Source organism: Musca autumnalis, unplaced genomic scaffold (genome assembly GCF_047663935.1).
Source record: "Musca autumnalis isolate F117 unplaced genomic scaffold, ASM4766393v1 scaffold_4, whole genome shotgun sequence".
NCBI lineage: Eukaryota > Metazoa > Arthropoda > Insecta > Diptera > Muscidae > Musca > Musca autumnalis.
Genome location: NW_027411977.1, coordinates 124,608,890 through 124,633,473, shown reverse-complemented (window position 1 = coordinate 124,633,473; position 24,584 = coordinate 124,608,890). Strand labels below are relative to the sequence as shown.

Sequence of the window (24,584 nt, the reverse complement as noted above, 5' to 3'; positions counted from 1 at the left end):
TCCAAAGCATGTGATTTCGAGTCTCCGACAACATCAAGCCTATTGTAAATAATTAATCTTATGTATTATGCAAAATGTGTATAAATAAAAACACAAAATTCATCTCTATTGGATCGATGCTGATGAAAAGATCGGATCTTTCAAGACTTCGTTTGAACCAATGCAAAAGATTCCATGAAATCACGTCATCGCTTGGAACCCCTTCCTTTAAATTTAGCTGGGAAGTTAAATAACTCTAGAGTAGATTCCGAATGGCGTGCTCGATAAAAACGCAACTCTTTAGAAAATGATATTACCTTTGATATTATGTACGAAAAACATAGTCGTATCTTAAGGTAGTAGACGTAATCTAATAAGGAGAAAAAACATTCTTCGAACAAACTTTACTGTTTCGGACTGTCCCTGGTTAGGAAACATAGAGGCCTCTTTGATATTGAACGTATTGTCAAATACGATATATATTCTACTCCTCCTACGAATAGGCCTTGGCGTGGTGAAGGAGCCTAGTACTTTTATAGAGGATAGAAAATTAATTACTTAATTTTACTTCAAAAAAATTCGTAGTGGAGGGTTTAAAAAGTTCGTCCCGGCCGTTGTTCTTGTATTTATTGCCGCCTATTAGATGTTGTTTGCATTTTCAGTGTTGCATAGTGTTATCCGACAACATCAAGGCTATTGTAAATAATAATCTTATATATTTAGAAAATGGGTAAAAATAAAAACGACATCCTTAGCATGGGTTCAAATACTAATGAAAAGATCGGATCTTTCAAAGAACCCCTTCCTTCAAATTTTGCTGGGAATCTAATAAGGAGAAAAAACATTCTTCGAACAAACTTTACTGTTTCGGACTGTCCCTGGTTAGGAAACATAGAGGCCTCTTTGATATTGAACGTATTGTCAAAACGATATATATTCTACTCCTCCTACGAATAAGCCTTGGCGTGGTGAAGCAGCCTAGTACTTTTATAGAGGATAGAAAATTAATTACTTCATTTTACTTCAAAAAAATTCGTAGTGGAGGGTTTAAAAAGTTCGTCCCGGCCGTTGTTCTTGTATTTATTGCCGCCTTTTTAGGTCGAATGTGATATTTTTGTGTGACGTAGATCACAAACGTTTCTGACATATCAGATGTATGTCATAAGTGAAGTACATATGTATTTGATTTCACCTACTATTCATAAACTGAATATCCATTTCAAAAATATATGCACACCCTGCTCAACTTTGGAACTATTAATCTCGTTAAAAATAGTTCAGTAGATCAAATGCATATGACAAATCTTAAATATAAAGCAATTCCTTCACATGAACAAAAAAGCAACATACGGTTTCACAAAAAAAAAAAAAATAGACAACACAAATACCAGTGCGTTCCTATTTGTTTTCCAATTTAATCCTCTTAAAAGCAAAGGTGTACGTACCAACAATGGCATCAGTGTTACATTATTGTAGGCGTGTGTGCACTGCTGTTTTTCATTCAAAGGATTATTACTTATTCATTTGCAAACAATCAGTAATAGCAGCACACATTAGCATGAAAGAATATTCAGAAAACAACAGGTGGATGGATATGTATTGTGTTTGTGTCTATTAATAGCTCTACTGGTACCGCCTGTCACATGTCACAATTGTTGATACTGACTAAATGTATTTTGCTGTTGCTTCTAGCTGCATAACATAAAAATAATTTAATTAAAATTGCATAATTTGAAAATTACCAACGGTTTCAGATTAAACTGTGGAGATTGTTTCAGTCCACCCAGGATAATGCTATTCGTACCGCAACAGCATGTATCCAGATGGCGAGTATGGATCATTTGCATCAGGAGACAACATGTTGTTCACTCGATAGTTCCTGCTGACATGCCATCAGCCAACACATCCCTGTACTATCTATCCCCTCAACACGTTCGGAAGGTCGACACAGGTTTCTAAAAAAAAAAAAAAACAGACAAACAAAAAAGAGGTTTAATCCGTTAAATCATATATGGGCTAATGTGGGAAATCTTTTGCAGTTATGAAGTAGTTCTAAATATTTCACGGTAGCATAAAAATGTACTACAGACCTCCCTGTTGATTCAATTTCTTCTAAGAGCCACCAACTTTTGTTAATGTAAATGTTGGAATCACCCAGTCTCCGATCTTAATATCTTATGTCCCCCGTATTCCTTTAGTACAAGACCCTTGTTGTTCATCCTCTTCAGTGGGGGATTTATTATGGCATGCCGTAGGCAGGTCATCGTCAAGGTCCACGCAACTGGGATAATGAACCCGAAATAGTTGATCCAGACTCACTTAAGCTGTAAACTATTATTCTCACGCAATTTTGAACCCGCTAGTACCATTCTCCTGGGATTTCTATGAAGACTCTGCTTGACTCAAAATACATATAGGGATTTGGAAAAGTATCATACTGTGATCCGAGAAGGAAAACTTTTTACCTATCATCCAGTTCTTAGATTTAGTTTGGCAGTTTTGTTGAGATGTGTATTATTTTATTGTTGTAAAATAATTCCAGCTTAATCTCGGGTTTTCTTGTTTTTAAATTAAAAAAAAAAAACAACAAGTTGGATGTAGTTAAAATTGATTTAATTTCGGGAAAGGCAAAGAATACTAGTTCGTTCAACGCCACTTGGACTCATCAGTTTTCTTAGTTCTTTGTATTGAAACAAAGAACTCTTCCTCAATTTTATGACGACCGTAGCTCAAGAATAAACGTAGCCGATGAATTCGTTTAAATGCGAATTCAACAGATAACTACTTCCCACTGTTATGGACTTTGCATTGCAAAGAAACGCATAACAAATTTAAAATTTTTGAAAACAACAACAAACTATCGTCACCGAGACGTTTATTCTTCAGCTCTGGTCGTCATAAAATTGGGGAAGAGTTCTTTGTTTGCCCATGTTGGTGGGAGTTATGTGAAAAAAACTTTCCCGCTTATTCTATTGTGAAAAGTTGGCGTGTTACCCCTTATGCATATTCTTAAATTATACTTTTCCTTATTTTTATAAAAAAAAATTCTGGACTTGGGCGATGTCGACGTCTAAGATCGAGAGTGTTCAAAGTAGTTCAGCAACTTTGGAATGATGTAGATTTATCTTCACAAAGCTAAGCTCCTGCTGCTTCCGTGTAGAGATGGGCGCGTGCCTAAAAAAACTAGGCACGAACATGCACGAACACGGACCAAAATTTTTATGCGCATTCACGCACAAACACGGCGTTTTTCGAGAAGGCACGAACACGCACACTCACGCACGAAATTACAAAAAAAGAGAAATCGATATAGGTGTACATTTTTTTGTTCAAAAAATATTCGTATGTGGTTTCTGAGTGAAATCGGACACTTTTTCAATATGAGCTTTTTGATTTCCTTTATTATTTGCTGTGGTGTTGCTGTTCATCAACAAAATATTTCAGTATATTTTCTCATTTTTTCGACCAACGGCTCCAGAACTCGTTAGAACTCGCGCCTTGAAAAAGTCGAATTCTTGGAAAACTATATGAAAATAAATACTCATAATTCTTTAATATTGGTACAATTTGAAAAAATCTTTCTTGCATGTTTTGTTGTATTTAATAAAAAATAGAAAACAATTTAGCACAGTGTAATTGGATTAATTTTTCGCGATTTAATATTTAAAATCAATTTATAACAATGACCCCTTCGATTATCTTGACATTTTTTGTATAAAACTACGATCAATTACAAGAATTGTATGTCCTATTTGGTAGTGGGATTCGAATGATTACTATTTTTAAATGGTTTTATTTAGCTCACCCCGTTTGTTTTATCTATTATTTATTCTTGGGTCAAATTTAGTAATTCAAATTTCACCCTCTTCCTGTCAACCGATTAATCTGAAATTTTGTATACACTTTGGATTTTGGTTACAATACAATTATATTTATTCATTATCATTATAAATTCAAGATGGCGGCCGCTACAAAATGGCGGATAACGTAGGTTTTATCAATCCCATCAATATGGGTATCAAATGAAAGGGCTCAACAAGCTCAACAACAATATACTATAAAAAATTGAAATCCAAGATGGCGGCCGCTACAAAATGGCGGATAACGTAGGTTTTATCAATCCCATCAATATGGGTATCAAATGAAAGGGCTCAAAAAGCAGAATACAATGTACTATATAAAATTAAAATCTAAGATGACGGCCTCTACAAAATGGCGGATAACTTAGGTTTTATCAATCCCCTCAAAATGGGTATCAAATGAAAGGTCTCAACAAGTAGAATACAATTTACTATGCAAAATTGAAATCTAAGATGGCCGCCGCTACCAAATGGCTGATAACAATTTTTTATCAATCCCACCAATACACTATAGGTAATTTGGACAGGTTTTTAGGCAAAAAGTCAATTTTTGCACTTTTAATAAGGAGAGTTTTCTAATTTGATTCGAAGAAAGAACATGTCAAATTCTATGGATGTGCAGTTTGTTTTCAAAAATTTTCAAAACTCGAGGTATAATTCGAAGTTAAAATCAAAATTTCGAAGACAAAATAAAAAATTTTAAAAAAGATTAAAAGTCAGAGTAGAATTTAAACGCAATTTCTAAGAGTTTGGTAATAATTAAATACAAAGATATGATATTCAGTGGAATGGTGGTGGTGTGTACTTTCTGTTTTAAGAAATAATTTTCTTCAAAATGTTTGTTACAGCAGAAGAAATCGTCATATAGGATAGAACCTAAGAATTATATTTTTACAAAATTATAGTTTTATATTATAGACTTTTACAAAATTGTCCAACTTTGACCGTAATTCTGCTACCGGGAATATCTTCAGCAAAGGGTTCTGAATCAACTACATAATTACCAAGGTGCGATTTTTTGCGTTTTTTGAGTAATATCACTTTTTTGAATGTGACCTCCTTGCAGAAAAATATATATTTTTTAAATTTTTTGTTTGGTGAAGGAAATATTAAACACAAAAAAGCATCCGATTTGAACTAAAAAGACATTTTCTTTAAAGAAATATTCACCAGGTGCTCTAAAAATGTACAGGCGTGTTGTGGTCAACATTTTTGTTAATTATAGCCGTAATATGTTCTAACTAGGGATCACCATTGCGTGATTTATTTGGTCCTTTAAAAAAATAATATTTATAAAGATCTTTTCGCGAATCAATATTTTAAACATATCAACGTTTATAAAAATATTTTGGCGGATCAGTACTTTAGTTCATTGTAACCATTTTTCTTTTATTTTAACCACGTTCATTGGGTTGGAACGAATAAAATAGGTAAAATGAGAATAGGGGGTAGGAAAAAGAAAAGTTGTTCGTTATATCCGGTGTTCGTTGTAAACGAGTTCGTCTGTAAAATTCTTATTAAAGCCTACTTTTAAATATCATATGTTAAAATATTTGAAACAGTGCTTAAATTCGTCGCTATCGCTTGTGTTTTAAAGCGGGCCTGAAAATCCTAACAAATTGTAAAAAATTCTACTCGCGGGGTAACAATTTTTGTTTGTTATAATCGTGATCGTTTTAAGAAGTTCAATGTATGTACAAATATTAAGAAAAATTCATTGGAAACATAAAACTTTGTTCGCTATAAACGTAGTTTCTTATAACCGATGTTCGCTATATCCGAATTTTACATTGTAATTCTTTGTTTTATCTTACTTTTACATATAAAGCAATAAAAATTAATAAAAAGTCCACATATCCACCGCTATTAATTTTTGCCTCAAAAACAGGCCAAATTACCTATAGTGCAATATGGGTATCAAATAAAAGGGCTTGACAAGAAGAATACAGTGCACTATACAGGACATCTTATACACCCGAAAGCCATACAGTTTCCAGCTAAGTACAATTACGGGACGGCTGAAAGAAGAATGTTGCCTTTAATACTATCATGGGCTTCTACTATACATAAAATGCAGGGCAGCACTGTGGATCACGCAGTCGTATACTTAGGTGCGAAACTGTTTGAAGAAGGTCAAGCCTACGTGGCTCTTAGTAGAGTAAGATCTTTGCAGGGACTACGTATAGAGGAGTTGGACTGCAATAAACTAACGGGCAAGAAACCTTGCAATAATGAAGCACTAAACGAATTAAACAGAATGCGAAAAAAAAAAAAAACTAAAAACTAGAAAATAAAAATAGGTAAGAAAACTTTTTAAGTTAAACGGTTTTATGTTAAACATACATTGCAATGTTTAAGATAAAGGTACTAAAAACCAAAAAATAATATAAAAATAGGTAAAAAAACTTTTTAAGTTAAACGGTTTTATGTTAAGCATACATTGCAATGTTTAAGATAAATGTACTAAAGACCAAAAAATAATAAAATAGATACAGTCGTGGGAATTATAAACATATACATAGACTAGACTAAAATAAAACCGTGGGGCACGTCAATTGTCTACAATCGTTGATTAAAATGTTTGTTTTGTAACGTTCCACTATAATTAGGATGTTGTTCAACCGACAACGATGGACGTGTGATAAGTAAGGCTAGAATGTGGAAACAAGCTAGCAAGCTCGATTATAAGCGAGTTTTAGGGTTTTTCACCACTATGAGCGTGTAGTACTTTGTCGATTAAAGACAAACAACGAGCAGTGAAACGATTCCTCGCCAGCCAGCAGTGTGAATGTCCAACGATAAACTAGTTGAAACATCTCTTTTATTTACATGGAGTGTATAACGATTGGAATTTCCATGAGCAAGAAAATAGTAAGTAATTTCCTGCACATTAAGTCGATAATTTGTAGACAATTGACGTGCCCCACGGTTTTATTTAGTCTAGTCTATGCATATGTTTATAATTCCCACGACTGTATCTATTTTATTATTTTTTGGTTTTTAGTACATTTATCTTAAACATTGCAATGTATGCTTAACATAAAACCGTTTAACTTAGAAAGTTTTTTTACCTATTTTTATATTATTTGTTGGTTGTTAGTACCTTTATCTTAAACATTGCAATGTATGTTTAACATAAAACCGTTTAACTTAAAAAGTTTTTTTTACCTATTTTTATTTCTTAATTTTTTAGAATTTGTCAACATATTTTTTCCGAAAATTTTGCCTTTTTTATGCGAAGATCATTTTTAGTATTAATTTTTTAAATAATGCAAGTGAGAAAGGACGATTCGAACCCATGACATGGCCTGTTTCGCCTTTGGTAAAGGCTCCTCAGACATATAGGATGTGGGACGGCTTCGCTATCATCTAACTTTTCCTCTTTCAAATGCAATTTGTGTTTTACAGCGCTGAATATTTCTCCAATCATTATATGGCTTTCATGCCAGAAGATTATTATTTAGATACGAAATAGGATTTGAATATGAAATACGTAATGTTTAAACATATCGCGGGCAAAAAAACTTCATTCAGTAATACCCACTAATGCTGGTACACCAATTTCTAAACCATTCTTAAAATCGCAAAATAAATATGTTTTTGGTAAAATAAGATATTTTTCGCAGTAGTATATAGGAAGAACGTTATTGACAAATTTCAAAAAAAAAAAATAAATAAATAAATAAAATAGTTATTATTCGTATCCCACTACCAAGTAGGACTTAAATTTTTTGTAATTGATCGTAGTTTGTTAAAATTTGATTTTAAATATTAAATCGCGAAAATTGCATCCAAGTCAACTGTGCCAAATTGTTTTCCATTTTTTATTAAATCTTTATATATAAAACTCAATTGTCGTTTGTTGGTAATTGAATCAGTTGAAAACGGCTGGAGCGATTTGGATAATTTTTTGTGGAAATGTTAGTCATAGTCCAGTTTAGGTTTTTATGCAAAGAAAAATTGGCCACGCCCACTTTTCCGCCCACTTTTATAAATATGTTATATCTACGAAACTACTCAACAGATTTTCCTGAAATTTTCAGGGAACGTAGAGTGATGGCCCCCGGTTGAAATAGTCTACATATTTGGTTGAATTTCGGATCGGGCGGGGTACCTCCCCCATGCCCTATTTTTGTAAAAATGCAATATTTGCAACAATTACAAATGTATCGCTTTGAAAATTAATTTCCGAGTCAATGGCGATTGTGTCTCCGACCTTACGTGCTTATTTGGGGCATTAAGACTGGACAACGCCCACTTTTTTAAATATGTTATATCTACGAAACTATTGAATCGATTTTCCTGAAACTTTCAGCGAATGTACAGGGTTGGTCCCCGATAAAAATAGGCTACACATTTTTGGACTTTCGGATCGGTCGGGTACCTCCCCTATGCCCTATTTTTGTAAAAATGCAATATTTGCAACAAATACGAATGTATCGGTTTCGGAATTTATTTGCGAGTCAATGGCGATTGTGTCTCCAACCTTACGTACTTAGTTTGGGACTTAAGATCCGACCACGCAAACTTTCTAATTAGGTTATGTCTACAAAACTACTGTAGGGATTTTCAAGGAAATCGCGATTTGTCTAAACTTTTAAATCTTTAAAAATAAAAATCAAATGTCGTTCGTTGGTCATGGCATCAGTTGAGAACGGCTGGACCGATTTCGATAATTTTTTCTGTAAAATGTGCGCCATAACCCGATTTGGGTTTTTATGCAAGGAAAATTTACGACCACTTTTTTCAATTTTTATCATTTCTACAAGAACTACTGAACCGATTTTCCTGAAATTGCCACGAAATGTACAAGGATGGACCCCGCTTAAAATAGGCTACAAATTCAGTTGAATTTCGGAATTTCGGTATAGGGTACTTCCCCTATACCCTACTTTTTTAAAAATGTTATATTTACAATAATTACGAATGTATCTATTTCGGAAGACCTTACCCACTTTTTTAGAACCTAATGACTTGACCACACCCACTTTTTAAAATATGTTACATCTACAAAACTACTGAACCGATTTTCCTGAAAATGTCAGGGAATGTACGGGCATATTTTCTTGAATTTTGAAGGGGGCATATTTAAAAAAACGCCTTACCTTTATGAATAAAAATCAAATGCTGTCATAACCCAACTTAGGTTTTTTGGAAAGAAAAGTTTACCACGCCTACCGAAAACAGGTTACATATTTTATTGAATTCCAGAGGGAGCGGGGTACCTCCCCTATGCGATATTTTTAAAAAACGTTATATTTGCAAAAATTATGCATGTATCGGATTAAAAATTTACGGATTAATCTACAATCTAGGTACTTCTTTAGGGCCGATAGGCCCGACCACCCCTGTTTTTTTGTAATATGTCATAACTGAAGGGATTTCCACAAAATTTGCGACAAAAGCTCAATGTTTGCCGTTGTTATGTATATTTTATGAATTTCGGAAGAGGTGGGTACCTTCCCCATGCCTTTCTGTTAAACGCTATACATATAAGCCAAACGTATGATTATATCGGTTTCAGCATACATTTTGGTAGGCAATGAAGTTGTGTGCACCCTAGGTACATATTTGGAGCCAAAATACCGGACCAGGCCTACTTTTTTTAATATGTTATATCTTGAAAACAGATGATCACGCCCACTCTTTTCAAAACATTATTTTTCCAAAACTACTGAACCTAATATTCAGAAAATGTTCAGGAATGTCCCATGGTCCAAAATGCTATATATTTGTAGACGAATTTCGGGGCCTATTATTTTATAATCACTATATTTGCTAAACTTATGAGTGCATCGGGTTGCAAATTAGTTTTCGAGACAACGGTGGTTGCGCCCCCGATCAAGAAAAACTATACATTTACAAATTTACTTGAATGGTGAGGATCCATCAGCCATGAAAAGCTAAAACATATAAGTCTCAATAAGCGGGAGAATTCGATTTAACCATTTTTTTTTAACTTTTGTAATTAGATCGCTTTAGATAAAGACAGGGACATGGACGATAATAAATACTAAAAAGCATAAATTGGCGAAAAAATCCGACAAAGTCCGTAAGAGAAAAGAAAGGCTCGGTTTGACAATGGAGCGAAGAAGTGAGGTAGAAAATACCTATTTTTGAATTGTCAAGCATAAACCCGATAAAAAGTTGTCATTAAAACTCATTACGACGGGCCTGCAACGCGGACCGGGGTCTGCTAGTAGGTGATAAAACAACAAAACATACTAAAAAAGATTTTTTTTTTAATTGGATCAATATTAAAGACGTTATGAGTATTTCTTTGCATATAGTTTTCATAGAATTCGACCTGTTTAAGGCGCGAAATCCCTGGTGCCGTTGGTCGAAACAAATCAGAAGATATACTGAAATGTTTTGTTGATGATGAGCATCACCACATCAAAAAATAAAGGAAATGAAAAACCTCTTATTGAAAAATTGTCCGATTTCACTCAGAAATCCCCATATGTACTTCTAATTTTTCTAATCTTATTTAATTTCTATTCTTATTTAAAAACATTATTTTATCCAAGTTAGAACTCAAAAGTCTTGTACGCCTTTTGTTGTGAATATATGTGGAAAAATTTCCCGCTTGTTGCTGAGCTGACGGGTATAGCCAACAATTTCCTGGCTAATTCTTTTAAATATTTTAGATTAGACTGTTTCCAAAAGTTTAAAACATCAGTCAGGCTAGATACAGCACTCGATAATATGTACCAATTTCCGTATCAATTGGAGACTTTTTCATTTTTCGTCTTTTTGCCGTTTTGATCCAAAAACTCTGAAAATTCGTGTAAATGTGGCATTGTAATTTCCTGCTCATCATTAGAAAACTCTATGTTCTCACTTTGTATATCAAGAACCATTGCTTTTACATTAGCTAATAAAAAATTCATCTCCTTAGACGGCGGAAATAAAAATGTCCCTATAAGATGTGCCATTGTTGGTACAAATCGTTTAAGAAATGATTGTTTAGTTTTAGCTTTTAAATCTTTCATGAATTGAATCAATGGTATCAATTGAGTAGACTTTTAAAAGTTTTTTAGACCAAAGGGCAAATATGTGCGTAGTAGGGACTTTTCCGAGCTTAATTTTTCAGAACACTCATTGAATATTTTATGAAAACCCAACAGAGGTTCTAGCAAACTTTAAGTCAGATATACGATCATCGGTGTCCAAAATAAATGAGAGAAAATTGATGGGAGAGTAATGTACCTTTGTTAAACAATGGCTGACATGCTCTCATTTAAATTCGTTATTCTCTGTTGTTACGACAACGTGCAGGCGTTGACATCAAAGTATACGATCCACCTCATTCTTTTGTAGGAAAATACTCTTAATCTCATTGTGGACTTGGTATATGCTCTCAAGCATGTTTAAAATATCTTACAAGGTTTTTTGGACAGTCAATCAGTTTTCCCAATTCGGGAAGAGGATGTTTTTCAATAACACCACCCATAACAGATAATACAGTCAGATAAACATCTGATTTGCAAAGAGAGTATATTGCGTTAACCCTCTGGGTAGTTTTTGTGTTTGCTTCTCTCATGAACAAAACAAATTTCAAACAAACATCATCTTTTTTTACTCATACTCTGGCCTCTCCAAAACAAAACGGTAATAAAAACCAGACTAGTAATTTTTTGGTCGGTTTTATATTCTTGTTAGATTTTTGTGTTTAGTATGGTCACTTGCACGACTTCTAAAGGCAGACCAAAAATTTAGCACGATCGTGTCACATAGTGCAGATCGTGTTTAGTCGTGTCGTGCAAAACCGTGTCGAACAAAAAAAAACACGATCACGCACGGCCAAAAATGTATTCCGGCACGACACGCACAAACACGGCGTTTTTCGAGAAGGCACGAACACGCACTACTCACGGCACGACACGCGCCCACATCTACTTCCGTCCTCCTGGTACTTTGTCAAATACATACAACAATACCTACGGTCTTCCACCATCATAGTGGCAGTGAATAAGTGTTACCTAGTTAATACATCGTCGTACCCGATCATTATAAGCCCAACTCCCGAAATCATTAATCAACACGTTCCCGATCATCACTAAATCGTCGTTCCCAAACTCCATGAAACAGTCGTTCCCGATTACCATCAGCCGAGTTCACGACCTTCGTCGGCAGAGCTTCCGAACTCCATAAACATGAAACATAAATCAATATCATCGGCCTCACTACAAGCATTCTCAAGTCTATCAATATCGCATTTCATTGAATTAGAACATACTAATATTTAGATCAATAAACCTCCAATTGAACCCCTAGCTAATATCCTCAAAATACCTACAGTCGGAGGTACCGTTATATGGGGGCTGTACCAAAACATGGGCCTATGTTAACAATTTTTGGTTAAAAAATGTCGTGACCTTTAGAAACCTCTCATGTCAAATAAAAGGTACTTCGACTGGACTCGTTCTAGCTCAATTTTTGAGGACGCACTCTAACGTTGAAGAAGCATGGTTATCGACTTAGAATTTTATCCTGACTAAGAATATATGTTGGTAATATCAGCCATTTTGGGTTGTCTGTTTTTAAACCCTCAGCATTTATGCTAACGAGGGTATATACATTTTCATACGGGCAAAATGTGCATAAAAGAAATAATGGTTTCAGACCCCAAGTATGTTTGGACGAAATCCGTTTCAGACAATTTGGAGTTGATTTAGCCATGTCCGTCCGTCGGTCTGTCTGTCTGCCCACAATAACTGTCGAACGAATCAACCGATTCGGTCCAAACTTTGGCTTTCATAACATTTAGTCCAAACTTAGTTTAAGTTCGAAGATGTGTTATATCGGCCCACTCCTTCCGGTACCTCCTCCACAAAAGTTCTTAAATGTTCGAAAAATTTGTGAGCACGATTACTCTTGAAGGGAGTAACAGATTTTGTCCATATTTGGCATATTATGAAATCTCTTCCAGACTTAAATGAGGTGCCAATATGGACTCAATCGGCCCTTTCCTTCAAGTACCTCCCACACAAAATTTCGGAATAGTTCAGTTTAGGACCTGCTCTCGAATCGATTTCATTATTGTTGTAGCTTCATCTGGGGCAAGTTCATGCATCCTGAGCAAATAGCCTGAAAATTGCAAAAAAAACCCCTATGACACCGTGTGTAGTGGTTGGAGACAAAGATAAATCTCGAACGGATCTGCTGACTCTGTCCAAAATTTTTCCTTCGTAATATTATGCCCAAACTTAGTTTAAGTTCGAAGGTAAGCCATATCGGTCCACTCCTTCAGGTACCTCCTCCACAAAAGTTCAAAAATGTTCGGAAAAATTGTGCGCACGGTAATAACATATCCTAATATATCCACCAGATATAGATCAGGATCGAATATGGACTATATTTGTCCACTCCTTCGGGTACCTCCCACACAAAAATTTCGGATAAGTTCACTTTAGGATCTGCTATCGAATAATTTTCATTTTTGTTGAAGCAACTTGCATTCACTGTCTCAATAACGACGGTAAAGGGTTTTTCAGGGGAAAGTTCATACATATGAGAAAACTGCTCGAAAGGTTTGAAAAACCCATATAACACCATATTTAACGGCTGGAGAGCACGATAACTCTCGAACTGATCAACCGATTTGGTCCATAGTTTGTCCAAACTTAGTTTAAGTTTGAATATGGGCAATACCGATCCACAACTTCCGGTACTTTCCCCCAATATTTAATAAAAATCACTAAAATGGTAACTCTTGAAAGGGGCAACCAATTTTATCCAAAATTTGGATTTCCTAATATTTTGTCCAAATTTAGTTTAACTTCTAAAATGGTCAATATCGGTCCTCCACTTAAGTTATCTCCCCCACAAAAGCTTAACATTTGTGTCTAAGTGCAGTTTAGGGTCTTTTCGAAGATTCTTTGGAAATGCATACCCATGCTGTTCGGTGTGGTCCTGTTTATTGCGACATTATGTTTTCCCACTGAAATGACCAGTGAGCGCGATATCTATCGAAAAGATATGACTCACAAAATAAGATCCACTTCCATAATGGACTATGGATGGTCTACCTCCTCCACAACACTTTTGAACTTTAATCCTAATCCACATTTTTGTCGGCAAGTTCAAATGTGAAAAAGGACCACAAAATTCTGAAAAGTCACTAAATACATTCGATCTGTCCGAAGATGAAAATTTCAATTCACATAGGCTGTCTCTGTCGACAAGGATGACGGATTCTTTTTTACTTGTTTTGACATACATATAAAAAGGTTACACGTGTTTTGGTGTGCTCTTCCACTGTTTTACTATTCGAAAAAAATGCATTAAGTTTTGTGTAAAAAATTAAATTAAATACCCAAGGACATTTGAAATATTGTCTGTGGCGTTTGGTAAGCTTACTATGAGCAGAACACAAGTTCAGTTGTGGTATAACCGGTTAAAGGAGGGCTAAGAAGATGTCAATGAGGCTTCTCGTCCTGGTCGCCCGATGAAAACATTGAAGCAGTGAAGAAAATTATTTTGGATAATCGTCGAATCAATATCAGAGAGGTTGCTGATGAAATTGGCATATCTGATCATGCAAAAAAAAAAATTACGGATGTTTTAGGCATGAAACGTGCGGCAGCAAAGACTGTTCCAAGATTGCTAAATTTTGAGCAAAAACAAGGTCGCACAGTGGTTCCTGGTCAAAACTCTGTAACTTTTGAACAGATAGAGATATTTTCATAATACATATTGATAGATTAACAAAATCAGCGTTCCGATGCATTTAAAACATTCGAATTTGGTCTAGTAGTTGCAGAGGAATTCAAGGTGAAAGTTAAAAATTGGAGGGTTTTCATATTTTGCATCAAAATATGAGTGTTTTTGAGTTCTTCATACGTTCTAACTACGCGTATTTACAAAAATCAAACCACAATAAACAAACCACAAAAAAACAAAAAAAATTAAAAAAGGAAATTTTTTTAAAATTATTTTCAAAAAATTTTAATTTCTTTCCAACACTAAAAAAATACTCCCTGGGTTTTCATAAAACTCATATAACTCTTATAAAAACTCATATATTAAATAAAAATAGGTAAAAAAACTTTTTAAGTTAAACGGTTTTATGTCAAACATACATTGCAATGTTTAAGATAAATGTACTAAAAACCAAAAAATAATAAAATAGATACAGTCGTGGGAATTATAAACATATGCATAGACTAGACTAAAATAATACCGTGGGGCACGTCAATTGTCTACAATCGTTGATTAAAATGTTTTTTTTGTAATGTTACACTATAATTAGGCAGTTGTTCAACCGACAACGATGGACGTGTGATAAGTAGGGCTAGAATGTGGAAACAATCTAGCAAGCTCGATTATAAGCGAGTTTTAGGGTTTCATAGTGGGGAGCGAGTAGTACTTTGTCGATTAAAGACAAACTACGAGCAGTGAAACGCTTCCTCGTCAGGCAGCAGTGTGAATGTCCAACGATAAACTAGTTGAAACATCTCTTTTATTTACATGGAGTGTATAACTATTGGAATTTCCATGAGCAAGAAAATAGTAAGTAATTTCCTCACCGTCTGCGGGCCAACTGCCTAACGACGAATTAAACGATTCTTCTATCGCACATTAAGTCGATAATTTGTAGACAATTGACGTGCCCCACGGTTTTATTTTAGTCTAGTCTATGCATATGTTTATAATTCCCACGACTGTATTTATTTTATTATTTTTTGGTTTTTAGTACATTTATCTTAAACATTGCAATGTATGTTTGACATAAAACCGTTATACTTAAAAATTGTTTTACCTATTTTTATTTTCTAGTTTTTAGTTTTTATTTCGCATTCTGTTTAATTCATTTAGTGCTTTATTATTGCAAGGTTTCTTGCCCGTTAGTTTATTGCAGTCTAACTCCTCTATACGTAGTCCCTGCAAAGATCTTACTCTACTAAGAGCCACGTAGGCTTGACCTTCTTCAAACAGTTTCGCACCTAATAACTATATTACATTACGTGTATTTCATGGGTATGTTTTGATTTTTTTTGTCCTTGGACAATTTTATAGAATTGTTTTTAATGGTGTCAGGTAGATTTTAGTCAACGCACCAATGTGCTATCTTTACACATAACAGATGTCGGCCATAAATAGAAAGGGTCGGTAATAAAATAGTGTATGTTTCTTATCACCCGCAACGCAGTGTGTGCGTGGTGTGCATGATGTATTTATGTACACAGCGTACATTACTAAATGTATTGTCTGTGTGTGTTAGTTTTAAGAGTTGTAAATATTTTGTAGAATAGTAAATAAAATTTGAGTTTCTTTCGAACCGTCGAAGAAGACACATCACCCGCGTGTTTTCGTTCTTGGGTTTTTCCTTAGGTTTTCTTGGGCTGCATTGTAGTGATGAGGCTAGGAGTCGCCTCATCATTTGGTGACCCCAAAGTGATTATTTCGTGTGTAGTATAGACACGAAATAGATCGCGTAGTAGTAGTGACGTGAAAGGCTAGCATTTTAGTGAAGTGTTGTAGTGCAAAAAGTATTAGGCGCGTAGTTAAAAAGTGACTATGTTAGGCTTAGTCGGTATAAAGTGATAGTTCGCGTAGTGTAAAAGAATACTGCGGCGGATTTATTCACTATTTTAGAGACGAGGTAGGCACGTAGGTTAAAAAGAAACCTCGTTAGGTTATCCGTCTGTATAAAAGGCGCACACTCAAAGCAAAGAGTGTGTAAGGCCAATTTTATATCTAAAAATAAATAAAGCGACAAGAAGTGTATCTCGAAAAAATGAATTTTGAAGAATTCATCCAACATCAAAGGATGTTGGGCGAGTATATAGTGTCCATTGATTTGCAAATATGCAAAATTGCTCAAACAAGTGTAGCCAAGGAAATTAAGGAAAAGTGTTCCAAAATAGTTAGTTCTTTCGCGGAAGCAAGAACGGACTTTTTAGGTAACGAAAGGGAGCTCCGACGTATGGAAAAAGTACCATACGATCATTGCATATTCGCTGTGGGAGTGCAATATGCCGTTAAAAGCATAGAGGAAAACATGGAAGCTATGGGTTTGTTTGTGCCTATAGAAGTGCCACGTTTACATAATGTAGATTTTATAGCTGAGGTGAACAGCTTAAGTTCATCGGAACAGTGTGGAAAGAAATCCGGACTGCTCCAAACAGGACCGCCAAATATTAGGGAAACAATTAATTTAGTAGATGCTTCTTTTGATTTTTGGGGGGAGATTAGAAAAGCTCTTTTCTCAAGAACAAAAGACTTCGAAAAGAGTTATCAGTCATTATTGTCACATTACGTGCGATATTTGGAGGTAGTAGGGATAGAGGGTGACTACACAAGTCATTACCATTATCTGCAAATTTGTTACCAAATAGTAAGAAGTGGGAACATTTCAAGAGTAGCACCAAAAAAGGTGAACATAAATTATGAGGCACAGTTCTCAGGTAGTTTAGGGCCTATACAGGAAGTTGTTAGGAGCTCGAAAACTGAGAATGAAAAGGCGTGCGTGGATGTTTCGCGAAAATTAAAAAGTGAAACGAATCGATTACTAGAAGAAAATGAGCAATTTAAGTCCAAATTGGATCAACAAATCAAGGACTGCCGACTTGCTGAAGAAAAGGCTCGCATGTATGAGTCACAGGTCACTGACGTTACCGTCAAATACAATGCTGCTTATGCTGAAAAGGAAAAGGCTGTGGAAAATCTTTGTGAAGTGCAGAAAGAATCGGAGTGTTTACGACAACAATTGGACGAAGCTCGTAAATATTTAAACGCTGAATCTATGATCCGTACGGATTTGCAAAACCGCATTCAGAGTCTACGCGAAGAACTCACGTTTAAGGAGCAAAGTCATTTGCGAAAAATTGATGAAATACATTCTCGCCACCAAGCTGAAATCAGTGCAGTGTTACAACAGTTGCGTGAACAACACGAAGAACAAATGCGCAAACTTGAAATGATGTACCAACAAGAGATTAATAGTCTTCAAGCAGAAGCCAATCATAGCTTGAATAGTCGCATTAATGAGTTGGAAGCTACAAATGCTGCATTGAATACCCGTAATCGTGATTTGGAGGAATTGATCCAACAGGAACGGACATGCCATGCTGCTGAGGTAGTAAATCTGGAAGATGAATTGCGACGTCTACGAAATGGAATGGCACAACAACAACTACAAGAAGAAAGTGCTATGTACGACAAATTACTGTGGAACGAAGAAGATATGAGTCAACCCAGCAGGGAGAAAGATCACATCGAAATTTCCCAAAGTGATCTTGAAGAAATGGTACTGAAGAAAGGTACTAAAGAAGTACATATCGGTGGTTTCCAATTTAAACCTAATGCCAATGACAAAGAGAATGACGTCAATTTCCATCGCTCAGGCACCATTGAGGGTGATATCAACAAATTGAGAGTTAGTGCAACATATGAACCTCCGATCCACATGGTTATGAAATCACAAGAAATACAAGGTGGCGCTAGCAAAAAGGCATCGATGTTTAATGCCAATGAAGAAGTTACCGGTTATCGCACAACCAGAGCTGACGCTAGCAATGTTTCAGGTTATCCTCTACGAAGAAAATGGATTTACCATGTAATTAAGCAATGGAAAAGAAGTCCCCGTCCGAGCTGGTTGCTGAAGGTGTTGGGTGCCATCACCTAGAATTAAGTTATAATAATTGTTGCATTCATATAATTAGTTTTAGAATCTAAGTAATGCCTTCAGCAGTTACAAAATTAAATGTAATTGCAATATTACTAAAAAATTTAGTTTGTAAAAGATAAGATACTAATACATACAATTGTTAAAAGATTAGGATCTTTTCACGGCGGGGAGTATGGACAATTTTATAGAATTGTTTTTAATGGTGTCAGGTAGATTTTAGTCAACGCACCAATGTGCTATCTTTACACATAACAGATGTCGGCCATAAATAGAAAGGGTCGGTAATAAAATAGTGTATGTTTCTTATCACCCGCAACGCAGTGTGTGCGTGGTGTGCATGATGTATTTATGTACACAGCGTACATTACTAAATGTATTGTCTGTGTGTGTTAGTTTTAAGAGTTGTAAATATTTTGTAGAATAGTAAATAAAATTTGAGTTTCTTTCGAACCATCGAAGAAGATACATCACCCGCGTGTTTTCGTTCTTGGGTTTTTCCTTAGGTTTTCTTGGGCTGCATTGTAGTGATGAGGCTAGGAGTCGCCTCATCAGTCCTCGTGTAATTCTTTGTGTGTGCGAAAAATGACATTTTGCATATGATTTATAATTTTTGCTATTACACCAGTATATGTTTTTTTGTGTGACATAACCTATAAATGTAAACAAATCCTTTATCAAATCGATTTATTTAAGTTTCTTTAAGAAATTATTTCTTTCAGCAAATTTTGCAAATTTCTGCTTTCATCAAAACAAACAAATCAGCTGTTTTCTATTTATTGTACATACAAATATAGGAAGGGCTCTAAAACGAAAAAGTTACACATGGGTTCACACATCATTTTGATAGGTGAATTTTTTTATATGGATCACACTATGTGTACAACATGTAGATGTAAAAAAATGCAAAACATACACATGAAATAAACGTAATGTAATATAGCTATAAGTATACGACTGCGTGATCCACAGTGCTGGCCTGCATTTTATGTATTGTAGAAGCCCATGATAGTATTAAAGGCAACACACATCTGTGTGTATCGCTCCCGTTGTTTTGTTAACCTGGCTTCATATTCTGCAGGCGTTTCTGACGCAATCATCTGTGTGTATCGCTCACGTTGCTTTGTTAACCTGGCTTCATATTCTTAAGGCGTTTCTGACGCCGTCAGAACCTGGCCTCATATTGCTCAGGTTTTTTTGACGCTAATTGTTCCCGTCGTTTCTGTAATCGACTATTTCTATCACCTTCACTTTCTTTAGCTCGTTTTGCTTTATACTTTTCTTTCGCTTTTTGAAGCCTTCGTTTACGTTGTGTTGCAGTTTCTGTTTTATTTGTGTTTGTATTTTTTATATTTTTTACCATTTTATTCCCACGAGTAATGGACATTTAAACGGTCGACCCCCCAGAGGTCCAATAAAGGGGCAAGGCTATGTACAACAAGATGCGCCTGAGTCTTGAGGGGAAAACGCTAACGACATATCATTTTTATCCACCCCGTTTTAACCTTTCACCTTAACTTGGGTGGTGTACCGCTAACGACGTATCTTTTTTAGCCACCCTAACGCCACACAGTCCTCAACACAATAAAAAATCTTGACTTGGGTGGTGGATTCAGGCTGGATTAATCAGATACCTAAATTACAGATTCAATTTCTAAATTTAAATCTTAATTATACGCCATTTAGTGGCTGCGCCCATCTTAAATATTGAGTTTGTATAGTGCACTGTATTCTTCTTGTCAAGCCCTTTTATTTGATACCCATATTGGTGGGATTGATAAAAAATTGTTATCAGCCATTTGGTAGCGGCGGCCATCTTAGATTTCAATTTTGCATAGTAAATTGTATTCTACTTGTTGAGACCTTTCATTTGATACCCATGTTGATGGGATTGATAAAACCTAAGTTATCCGCCATTTTGTAGAGGCCGCCATCTTGGATTTTAATTTTATATAGTACATTGTATTCTACTGGTTGAGCACTTTCATTTGATACCCATATTGATGGGATTGATAAAACCTACGTTATCCGCCATTTTGTAGCGGCCGCCATCTTGGATTTCAATTTTTATAGTATATTGTATTCTGCTTGTTGAGCCCTTTCATTTGATACACATATTGATGGGATTAATAAAACGGCCATTTTGTAGCGGCCGCCATCTTGGATTTAATTTTTTATGGTATATTTATTCTGCTTGTTGAACTCTTTCATTTGATACCCACATTGATGGGATTGATAAAACCTACGCTGTCCGCCATTTTGTAGCGGCGGCCATCTTGAATTTATAATGATAATGAATAAACATAATTGTATTGTCACCAAAATCCAAAGTGTATACAAAATTTCAGATTAATCGGTTGACAGGAAGAGGGTGAAATTTGAATTACTAAATTTGACCCAAGAATAATAAATAATAAAACAAACGGGGTGAGCTAAATAAAACCATTTAAAAAATGTCCGTTTGTGTAAAAAAGCTATCATTTATGCGGGAAACGGTATGAAAACAACACACATTTTTATCCATGTAATTTCAAAAAAATTAAAAAGTGTTAAATGGACGGGACAGTTACAAAAATATATGTATATGGGCTGAAAGAGGACCCTCTCGGGCATCATTCTGTGAAAAGGGAACTGGAAACTTCCACAAAAGCCAATACCGAAAAAAAAACGAAAAAAACTCTTCAAGTTCGGTCAAATGTGAAGATTTTGCTCACTGTTTTCTTCGACTGAAATCGCGTGGTCTTGCCGCAAAGTAGTACGTGACGACACCGACGCACAGTGTCCAATTTTCCAAAAAATAACCTAGCCAAAAATCGATAAAAAAAATATCAATTTACACTAAATAGGATCAAATATTGTTTATAGGATCCTACTGCGCGTAGTTATGCAAAAATATATAGGTTTCTTGTTTAATAAGTGGGTATAAAATCGGGTCAAAGTGACCCTATTTGGCATTTTTTTTGTTTGTCTCAATATTTAAGTTGTTCATAAAACCATGATAACAGCCAAAGTAAACAATGGTTTTTAAATATTTATTTTTTTTTTTTTGTAATTTTAATGAAAGGTATGTGAAACGTATTTAAGATGTTCAGTGTCGCCAATGAAGTGTGCGTTCTTTAATATATTATATCCGTACTTGCTGATTTTTTTCAAGGTCCATTTTCACAATAAATGATGAAAATAATTGTGAGTAAGATGGATTTGGGCTGTGTACCTTATCATTTCATAAAAAGGGAAGAGTGTTTTACCAATTTCCACCGAGACATCCTGCACATATTTGCACTTTTCGTTTTTATGCGATATTTTGTCTTGCAGATATATACATATTTTCGTTGATTCAGAATATCATAATATAGTATAGGGTAACTTCCTGGCGTTTAGGTAAAATTTAAAGTTTTTATGTATTCTAGGACATATAGTAAAATTTTAAGGCGAACAAATGTCTAGAATATTTTGATCTGATACGATCACATTTTATAGGAGATTTTAATCTACATAAACTGTAAGGATTCCATGTAATGTTAACTCAAATATTTCCAAAACTGTAGAAATGGTAGAAGCTTGCATCCTATTTTATTTTCTTGGTTTTTGGCAAAATTGATACCGACATTTCCTTGGTATGTACTATACATAGAGATTTCATTTCTTTAGTGACTTACAGTGAAATTTAGCGGAGAACATTTGTGTCTTCTACGCCATTCTTCTAAAATGATGGTTTGTATTACAATTTTGCCAAAACACACATGAAGTACGACCTTAACCCTACAATGTGTTTTTAATTTTGCATATTTCTGGAGTTTAGGTAGACGTAGAGTTTTGTTGTATTCTAGGACCTATAATAAAAACTGATGGCGAACAAATTTGTAGAATATTTTGATCTGATACGATATACACATTTTATAGGATAACGGACTAAAAACCCCTTTATTGACCATCTGAGGGTTAAAAAGTATGAAAAATGAAACCAGCGAACCGAAAAACATAATAAATAAATAAGGTTTTTCGTAAAATTGGACACTGTGCGATGCTACGAATGAGGAGATGAATGAAAAATCGAAATAGGAACTGTTGGCTAAAAAGCGCGTCTCAGATGTGTTTCGAGGATTGGAAAAAACGCTGGCATAAGTGTATTATATCTGAGGGGGATTACTTTGAATGGGACAAATAGTTATTGATGAATAAATAAACACTTTTTGAAAACCTCGTAAATACTTTATCGTTCGTTGGGAATGTCATCAGGTGAAAACGGCTGGACCGATTTGGATAATTCTTTTCTTGAAATGTTCGTCATAACCCTAGTTTTTATGCAAAGAAAATTTGACCAAGTCCACTTTTAAGCTCACTTTTTTCAATTTTCAATTTTAATCTTTTAAACAAAAACCACTGAATTGATTTTCCTGAAATTGTCAGGGAATGTACAGGGATGGCTACATATTTTGTTGAATTTCGGAAGGGGCGGGGTACTTCCTCTATACCGCATTTCTCTAAAAATGCTATATTTACAACAATTACGAATGTATCGGGTTGGAAATTAATTTGCGAGACAATTGTAAAGGGTGTTTTTTAAGCTAGATAGAACTTTAAATTGTAAAAAGTAACACAAAAAATTAAATTTTGATGAAACTTTTTTTTTATTTGTTTTAGTATACTCTGACAAATCATCATGAATAGACTCACGATTGAACAACGCTACGAAATTATCCAAATTTACTTTGAAAATCAGTCGTCGATTCGCTCTAGAGCAGTTGGCAAATGACCCGTTGTTTTATCGCAAAATTGTGTTCAGGGGTTTGTTAATAAGCAAAATTGCCGCATATGGAGTGAGACCAATCCACAAGAGACCCTACAGACTCCATTACATCCAGAAAAATGCACCGTATGGTGCGGTGGCATCTATCTTATTTCTTCAAAAATGAGGCCGGAGCTCGCGTTACGGTCAATGGAGATCGTTACCGCACCATGATCAATGATTTTTTGTTTGAAAATATGGATGACATTGATCCGGTGGAGATGTGGTTTCAACAGGATGGCGCTACATGCCATACGGCGAACGCAACTATAGACTTATTGAAATCAAAATTTGGCGATAAGTTGATTTCGAGAAGTGGACCTGTCAATTGGCCTCCAAGGTAGTGCGATTTGACACCTCTCGATTATTTCCTGTGGGGCTACGTGAAGTCACTGGTTTATGCTGATAAACCAGCAACAATTGATGCCTTGGAGGCCAGCATTGTTCGTGTTATTCGTGACATACGGCCAGCAGTGCTCGAAAAAGTGGCCAAAAATTAGACGTCCAGAATGCACTTCGTCAAGAACAGCCGCGGTGCCCATATGCCCGAAATCATTTTCAAATGTTAATGTCACGTATTGATCTTTCGAATAAAAAAAAAAAAAAAAAAATTGATTACAATTTAATTTTTTGTGTTATTTTTTACAATTTCAAGTTCTATCGGGCTTAAAAAAACACCCTTTACTTGTGTCTCCAACCTTTGCTACTTATTTGGAACCCAAAGACTTAACCATGCCCACTTTTTTAAATATATTACATCTAAAAAACTACTAAACCGATTTTCCTGAAATTTTCAGGGAATGTACCGATGTAGCCCTGTCCGTCCGTCCGTCTGTTGTAATCACGCTTTCGAATGAATCGAGCTACAAGGCAATTTTGTACACATGCATATTTGGTCTGAACTTAGATCAAGTTCACAGACGGTTATGTCGGTCCATGTTTTGATATAGCCCTCATATAACGGTACCGCCAGATTTCATATATTTTGACGTTTTTAACCACATTTTTAGACCAAATTAGATATAATTTGACATTTAGGGTTCCCAGTGAGCAAGAAACTTCTCCACCAAAAATTATGGACATAGGGTAACGTTTTCTTATAGACCCCATATAACGGTACCGCCCGATTTCCGGTATTTTACTGAATTAGCTATAATTTGACATTTAGAGTTCCCAGTGACCAAGAAACTTCTCCACCAGAAATTATGGACATAGGTCCACATTTTCTTTGAGCACCCATAAGACGGTACCGCCCGATTTCAGGTATTTTTACGGCTTTAGCTACATTTTCTGGCCGAATTACCTATAATTTGACATTTGG

At 35.2% G+C, this 24,584-nt stretch overlaps 1 protein-coding gene across 1 annotated transcript in view; it reads left to right on the top strand.

Moving 5' to 3' along the window:
* LOC141403062 (uncharacterized) overlaps nucleotides 1-24,584 on the top strand; it is a 154,247-nt gene that overhangs the window by 92,134 nt on the left and 37,529 nt on the right. Inside the window, 1 exon segment of the mRNA XM_073985226.1 lies at nucleotides 17,186-18,373. Coding sequence (XP_073841327.1) covers nucleotides 17,186-18,373 — 1,188 coding nt within the window.